Below are 8,661 nucleotides of genomic sequence, written 5' to 3' on the forward strand. Positions count from 1 at the left end.
TTTTTTTCTCCGATGCAGATCTTCGGCCTCCAAACACTCCGACGACGGCTAAAAAGTTAAAAAGGCCTCTCCTTTTTTATTTTTATAATGCTTCGAAATAAAAATAAAAAAGAGAAAAAGGAAAAAAAATCACCTTTTAAAAAAAACTAATTTCTGTTTTTTTTATTTCTCGTTTTTTTTTTTGTTTTTTGTTTTTTTTTTTAAATCCACCCCCTTACAATTTGTTCTCTTAGGCTTTTATAGCCATTTTTACAAGATCTTTAATATTTGTTGTCATTTCTCTGCAAGTGTCGGTGCCAGTGGAGTCGGTGGCGACGTGACCGTGGCGGTGGGAGTGGCAAGTGATGCTAACAGTGGCGATAGGCGTCAGAAGGGCTAGGGGTCAGAAGACCCTAGGTGTGCTTTTCTTTTCTAAAAATGGGCTAGGGTATTTTGGGTATTGGGTCAGTTAATTGGGCTGAATTGAGTTTGGATAGTTGGGCTTATTTTGTTGGGCTTCAGGTTTTGGTCTGAGTTGATTTGAATTAGACTTTGTAATTAAGTTTGGGTATTGAGCCGGACAAAATTTGGGCTGTACAATAGTAATGAAATTCCTTTGTCAAATCATCAATCTAAATATGAACTATACTCGTATACACACTTCTTATGTGACTGAAATAGATATTTCGTTTTTCCTTAAAGAAGGTTTATGTTTAACTGTGTTTTGTTCCAATATACAAATTGTGTAGGGCACAAGACAAACTATTGTTTCAGACAAGAAGACTTAAGTTTGTCAACTAGTGTGAGAAGAGAGGGATTTCCCTCGCAAGCTTCCTTCAGTCTTTCCAACCTTCCCTCTACATTGCTACTCTCCATTGTCAAACCTTCCTCTTTTTCGGCCTTTGTAACACTAGATGGCTTCGTATATTCGATGAACTGCAGCATCATTCCCTGTAATCATATTCCAAAAGATTGAACAAATGAATAATTAAACTCAGTATACACTATATATTCGACAATGAAACGATGCGGATATCCTTCTAGGTCATTAAAATAATACTCCATGCTACAATACACTGAATCACTAAACAATGGAGGTTTCCTTTCAAAAACCTCTGTATACAGAATATACTATTTTTACCATGGTTTTGGATCCTGTTTAGTGAGTTATAGCATAAATGCCACCACAATATGCTTGACATGTTTTTTCATATTCCAAATGACTCTTGTTTAGGCAGTCAAAAGTTTTTTAGAACTTTACAAGAAAAGCTGCATACCTCGTGCTGCTTCTTCCTGGCATAGTCTCGCAGTAGAGACTTCACAAGCTTATTCCGTAGCAATGGCTTGTAACTTTTATGAGAGATGAAAACAAAAGTTGAAAGGTGATGCAGAACTAATGTGAATGCAACTGATCCTCGAGTTGCAGCTTTGTCAAGGGCACCAGACACCCATGACTTCACATAAGCTTCCAAAATCGCTTCATTCTCCTGGAAAAAAAAATCATTCTCATAATAGGTGATTTGCAAGTAATCCCCAGATGCTAAATCAGATAGAAACAGGAATATACAACTCTATTCAAGAAGTTGCAGAGAATATCTCTCTCTATAGGGAATAAATCAACAGTCCTCTAGGAATAGAAACCAGAAGTCTTGTTTTCTGTCAAATCTTAACATCAGAAACAAAAAATGTTGTTCACTTCCAAGTTAACCACGGGTGTTTTGAGTCAAAGATTTTACTTTATGCCAGTTCATTATTTCTATCTCTCCACCTTATTTATGATTTTGAAATAAGCTAAGAAATTTAGCGTTCTCTTCTGAGTTCTGACACATTGAAGCCAAATTGGGGGTTTCGTTAAGACAATATCAGAAATCAAATGTCAGGCACATTCAATTACATTACCATACATAGCAAGCTGCCATGCATTTGAATAGAACACAAAAGCAGCAGATAGCAGTCAGTACCTCAACAGGTTCAAGGTATCCTTCAGCCTCAGCCAGGCATTTCTGCAATGGTGGAAGAAGTTCGAGGACATGAGAATTAGATAACGCATTCCAGGCAGCAAGTCGAACAGGAGCTTCAACACAACGGTGTAAATATATTGCAACTTGTCGACCATAGGTCAAATCACCAAAAGATACAGCAGCATACTGCTCAACAAGAGTATCAATAAATGTTGAGTAACTTTCATGAATCTCGGATTGAAACCTCAGAAATTCCACATTAATTTTATTTTCTGTCTCTGGTGTTAAACTGGTAGACATATTTGAAATAGTTTGACTTCTTCCCTTAGACCTTATCTCATCAAGAAGCTGTCCATATAGCTCTTGTAGAGACTCATAAACATCCCTAGTCTTCTCATCTTCAAGCACAGCCATTCCAATAAGTAATATGATGGATAATGAATGTAGTTTCCAGATTACCGGGACACTCCGAATGGGTGAAACAACATCTGCAGACAAGAAAGTGGACAAGGCTTCCAAACCTAAAAGGAAAAACATTCCAGCTTTAGAAACTTCAACAATATCACCAGGGTCCTGCACAATATTTTGTATATCAGAGACCCTTCCCAGCCCAGCATGTTTGCTATCGCATAAGGTTGATATTGGACTAAGAAACCAGTGCACGGGAAAAGGCAGTCTCTGGTGGGCCCATTCCATCATCAATGAAGTGCAGTTATTATCTCGACTCATCATTGATGTGTCCAGGTCCTCTGGTATGGTTTCTAGAGAAGCGTTACTCCTTGATGTTCTATCGACACTTGAGGCTTTCAATTTGTTCTTATTAGACAACCATCGATTTCTAAAGTGAGAAGCTAATATCTCACTGAAGAGCATATAGTCATCTTCTTTATATTCCCACCCATATAATTTTATCCTCCCATTACCCTGGATAAAATGCTGAATGCAAAGATCAAGGTACTTTAGCACAGGTACTTGAAGCATAACATCCAACGCTTTCTCCACAATAACCTTATCTCTTGGTCCAGAAATTAAACATAATCCTAAAGCTGAAAAGATTATTTCTCTGGTAAAGGTCCTCTCATAATCTAAGGATAATACTTCTATAGAGACAGTCTGAAAGATGTCAAGCAATAGACTGAGCAACCATGCATCTGTTTGTGCCAATAAAACAGATTTTGACCAAAATCCTCCACCAGAGGCTCCCCATCCAAGCCCCACACCAGGAGCAGGGCCTCCTCTACCAAAAATCTCAACTGACTGCACAAGGTGCCACTCCGAAGCAACTAACTTTGAGAAAATATCAAACACACATCTCAATTCAAACAAAGATTCCACCAGTATCCCCTTTGAAAGTATGTTCTCTTCTTGTGATAAACTGCATGCTTGAGAAGGATTACAGACCACAGGCTTAGCCAACTGGATCAAATTGTTAATGTATATAAAAACCTGGAAGAAGCCATGAAGGCAGCATAGAGAAGCAAATGATGTTTCAAATGCGCTTTGCTTCCTTAAAGAACAGAGTTGCTCGATAAAAAAACTACCTGCAGCCAGATTAGCTCCATATTCTGCAGTATTCACACGGGTAAAGCTCAAAAAACCATTTCTAATAATTTCAAGTCCAACCTTAGGAACAAAATCTGGCAACCACGGCACATGACCATCATCCTGCAGGCCCATGGCATCCTCAGGGATCACTTTTTCAAGCACTCTGGAAAGCATGTGCATAACAGCTGAGTACACCCACAATAGAGGAGAGGAAGATTTATCATGGAAAATAGAGATTCCAATTATTTCATCCTGAGAATCAATTAATCTAGACTTGAATGAAATCCACTTCAGAGCTAAATCAACCATTGGTCTGGCATGACTCCAAGACCAGGTCTCCACATTGTCATCAGCTCCTTCAGCTATTCCATCACTTAGAATTTTATGTGAATAAAAATTTGGAAGTGTTCTGGCCAAGGATTCTAGAATAAGGTATGCCTCCACAGAGATGGAAGCAAATTCACCTAAGACATTGTTCTCAACCAGTTTTCTAATTGTAGGCGGATTCAACCACAAGTACAAGGCAGGAAGAATGTTGGAGAAGTATGACACACAATACCCATACTGAATGCAGACCTTCCAAAAACGTAGTTGTTCAACCATTAATGCAGATGAAAGTTTACAATTTTCTCTTCCCAATTTCAACCACTGTTCCAAAGAGTAAGCATTTTTATATAATTGCCATGTCATAGCCTGGAAAATCCCATTCTCTACAAACTCTGCACAGTTCTTCCTGTCAGATTGTGCTAACACCTTTATAACCAAAAAAAAAAAAAGCAATATAAATAATTTAGGCTAAATGGTAAGAAAATAGACCATTTAATAAATAACTAGAAATATAATACATTTTTTCATTCTTTTTACTAACATAGAAGTAAGTCAGGAAGCCTCATAGCCCTCACTATTCCAAAAACAAATGAATAAAAGATTACCTTCAAAAGGCAAACAGATTTGATCTTAGACAGATAAACATCCATATTGCTATTTGCAGTAAATCGGTGAACAACAGTTTGAACTAATCTTTGGCACTTCATTATAGCATTCACACCCATTGGGGAATGTCTTGCTATTGCAACTAGTACTGAAATCAAGCATTCTTCCAAAGGTGCAGTTGGTTCTATCTGAAAACATGAGTAACGTTACTAATGTATATATCAGAAATATTTCACAAAGTAAGCATTGAACTTCCAGGAGAGACACTATGGCTGCTCTCCTCTTAGGAGTCGGAACAACTAAAATATAGACCCACCAAATTAGCATAGATATTATTGTGCTACATATTAGTTTCCAGGGTCATGCAAGTATGAAGAAAGGAAAAAGGTAAACACGAAAATCTGCAGTAGAAAAAAGAAGATGCTAGCACAAATTCTAAATCAGTACTAATTTCTCTTCACACGACCCACAAAAAAGACAATTGTTTAAACTAGATAACAAGTTTATTAAATTTGAATAAAACATACGCGGAAACCTGATGGCAGGTATATCAAGAACTTAAGTAAACATAATGGATTTATTCTGCTCACCTCCAAAAGATATCGAATCCTCGGAAGGATTCCCATCCTAACCAAACCAGCAGCAAAATCTTGTCCAGCAACAACAATGTCATCCTGAATTGTATGCTTCCCTTCAGTTTCATCTTCCACAATATTATCTCCATAAAGAAGAACATTTGAAGGTTTAGCACTGTATTTCCAAAATCCACCATGAAGGAAACCAACATCAATCTCTGGTTTAGACCGAAATATAGGAGCAGTATAAGTACCCCTCATGTCAATTGCTGTTTTCTGCATTATAGAACATTGGTTAAACTAAACATTACATATGGACATACAAGGCATATAAAAGATAGAAATCTACCTCCAAAAGATCAAAGAAACTCTGATTTATATCACAGCTCAATACGCACTGAATAACTTTGGCGGTTGCTAAAACTACAGAATTGTGGTTATCATCAAGCGACATCCTACAGATTTCAAAATGTTCAAATTCAAGGGTAAAGAATACAGAATCAAAATCATTTTATGAATCAACATCTAAATTTTAACAGGAAAAAAACAGTTTGACTTAACATTATTCAGTTTTTTGGGATAAAAATTCATTTAACCTTAATGATAAGATTAGCTCAGGTTCTGGGCCCAGTGCAAAAGCCCAAACAGCTTCCCAGTCAACAGTGCTGTCAACATTGTCCTTATCAGCCAGAGTAGAACCAATTGGATTGAGATAAATATTACGTAATGCCTTATCAAGCACAGATGCAAGGAGATGCAATGCAAGGGCCCGTTGACCTGGAATCTAAAGTTAACAATATCAGTAAAAACAGGAGATCAGTATAGTCATATCAAAGATAAACTGCAACAATATTTAAGATTGACATGCACAGTCTAGCTATATCATGACAACATGCAGCTGCATTTGCATTAAAGATCTACATGTCATCCAATAAAATAATAAATAAAATATAAACTGACCGTGCTTCTTGTGAGTGCAACTGCTTCTTTAATTGTATAACCTAAAGCGCCAGGATCTCCCTCTGTTCGTAAGAAGTCACGTTCAGCAACATTATCACCTCCTGCAATACAGTAATAGAAGGAAAAGGCAAAACAATATTTATTCAGTCATCTGTCGTTCCTTGTATGGCTAGAGTTTATTTACAAACTGTTCTCTAGACAGTCAAAGTATTCAGAATTTTGACAAACAAATAAATGACACCAAATATAGTTTTACTGAGTTTATCAAGAAAGTGACAACAAGATCTAAAGTCTTACCATTTACCTATTGATACATAATATTTAGCGAAAAATGCAAGCAGGTATGTATAAAAGCAACTAAGTAAGAATGTACCAAAAAAAAAAAAACAACAGAAGGATGGTTATGATTTTGCCTTACGTATCTCTGGTATCTGAACAAAATCATTTTCAACAACAGTCCCATCCAAGGAAAATCTTAATTCCCTAACAGCCTCAACTCTCTGGCTCCAAGCATCCCACAAACTGCCACTTGCGGAATCTACATTCTGCTTTACGCCATTGTCAAGGCCACTCTTTGTAATGTTTGAGCTTGTTGTGACCGTGGGATTATTGCTATCTAAATTTGGAGCTTTCATAGCATTGTTTGACTGATTTTCACGTCTAATTCCAAGTTGACTCTCAGCAGCCTGATTTGAGTGTGTGTCAATTTGCTTCTTTAATTTCTCTTGGCCTCGTTTTTTCAGTAAGTTTAGCAAAGCAGGATCCATCTTCAGCATAATCTCAGCCTGTGCTTCTTTTATTTCTTCAGGTGACATGTTCTCTAATCGGGCACGATTCTCAGCATCAATTTCACTCTCAAGAGACATGGACCCACGTTCATTTCCTAAGTTGCAGAATTGCTCTGGAACCATGGTATCTATATTCTCCATTCTCCTGAATTCCACATTGGTACTATCATTATGACACATTCTTTTCGCCATGACCTGACCATCAACAGCCATCGTTCCTGATTCTTTACTGAAAGTTTCAGAATCATGATCTTTAACATGCTCTTCTTTTTGTAACTGAAGTGAGTCATCTAGGTCCATTCCAGTGACTGAACTATCACTCAATTCGCTCCTCATGGCTTCTTCAGCTTTAGCTAAAGGCCTATGGGCATTTAGATGTGATTCTACATCCATGGAGGCTACATCTGCATGTGCACCAAAGGAGTTAATCAACATGCTTTTATTGCCTAGATCTTTCATGGCTTTTCCATCCATCATTTGTCTTTCAGTTTTCCCTACGCCTGACTGGTTTGTTTCCCTTCCCTTTCTCTGGGAAAGATCATCACCCTGCATTGCCTCTTTCCAATGGCTAAGATCCAAATTCTTTTTCTCTTTCCTCCGTATAGGTTCAGCGAAAACCGATATAGGATCAAAGTTAGCAAATCCAGTTTCATCTTCATCGTCTTCTTCAACAACATTTCTGTTATCACTTCTTGGAGTCCAATGCTGTGAAAAAAATCCAAGTATCAGTTCAAGCAACTTCTGCTTTGAACAAATCAAACTCAACCAAAAATAAACCCAGTTAATTAAATAATAACTGATAGGGAGATAAAACCAAAAAGGAACACCATTGCTGCTAGTATTAGTTGATTGCCCCCATTCCAAAATCCAAACCCATGTTTGTTAGGTATTAAACTTATGGTTTTGCCTTACTCTTCCAAGCAACAACCTTACCCAAATTTGTAGTAATCAATAACAATGAATTACCTCCCCTTTACAGTCATAGGCATGGTAATTTATGCATCCCAAAAGAAACAATACAGAAAGGAAAACATAAAAAGTGTTCATATATCTTATACATGTTCAAAATTTGTTGAATTAAGTAACTTAAATGAATAGCAAACCAATAAAGAAAATAAGATAGAGAACAAAGTCATTGCAGAAGAAGAAAAAAAGAAGAGTAAAATTTGTGGTGGCTTACAGGACCATGAGAGCGGTGGCGTGCAACAGGGAAAGGAAGCACTGAGAGGCGAGGGGGTTGAATGGGTTTACTAATATCATTGTTCGAAACAATTCCCTTTTCGATTATGCTCCCAACTAAGCTGGAAGCATCGTCTCCATTGATTGAACTGCTACCAAATACCTTCAAAGAAGCAACTTTTCCTTCATTCCTTTTGGTTTTATGGCCGCTTCGTTGCTCCTGCTTCTTCTCCATAGGATCCAGGGTTCAAGGGAGGTTCTCTTCCGGCTCTTCGATGTTTCAATTTTGAACGAAAATAACATTGTCTTGTTTACAACTAGACCAGTCTATGGGCCGGGCCGGGCCCAGAAAAGTTTTCGGCCCGGCTCCTAGGCCCGGGCCCGGCCCATTTTTTAAATAAACATTAAAAAATTATTTTAAAAATAAAAAAATAAAAAAAGTATTTTAAAAATATATTAAAATTAAAAATTAAAAAATAAAAATAAAAAATATATATTTATTATATTCGGGCCGGGCCAAAAAAGTGGTGCCCGAGGCCGGCCCGTTTTTTAAACGGGCCTCGTTTTTTGCCCAAGCCCATATTTCGGGCCTATATTTTTACCCGAACCCTCCAATATTTCGAGCGGGCCATCGGGCTGAGCCGGACCGCCCGGCCCATGGACAGGTCTATTTACAACCCAAAGGAAATAACTTTCTAACTGGATTTGGCCCAACCCAAAAGGTCATTTGAGAGGCTTCCT

At 37.6% G+C, this 8,661-nt stretch overlaps 1 protein-coding gene across 1 annotated transcript; it reads right to left on the bottom strand.

The window, feature by feature from the left end:
- Window positions 1-572: 572 nt before the first annotated feature.
- On the bottom strand, window positions 573-8,192 carry LOC105785948 (transcriptional elongation regulator MINIYO). Its single transcript, XM_012612160.2, has 10 exons — window positions 7,922-8,192; window positions 6,372-7,446; window positions 5,954-6,054; window positions 5,590-5,777; window positions 5,343-5,448; window positions 5,009-5,269; window positions 4,418-4,606; window positions 1,941-4,238; window positions 1,257-1,466; window positions 573-930 (listed from the first exon to the last, which is right to left on the bottom strand). Exons 1-10 carry the CDS (start codon window positions 8,153-8,155, stop codon window positions 742-744), a joined length of 4,851 nt encoding a protein of 1,616 aa, XP_012467614.1. The 5' UTR covers window positions 8,156-8,192; the 3' UTR covers window positions 573-741.
- Between the last annotated feature and the right edge of the window lie 469 nt (window positions 8,193-8,661).

Source organism: Gossypium raimondii, chromosome 1 (genome assembly GCF_025698545.1).
Source record: "Gossypium raimondii isolate GPD5lz chromosome 1, ASM2569854v1, whole genome shotgun sequence".
NCBI lineage: Eukaryota > Viridiplantae > Streptophyta > Magnoliopsida > Malvales > Malvaceae > Gossypium > Gossypium raimondii.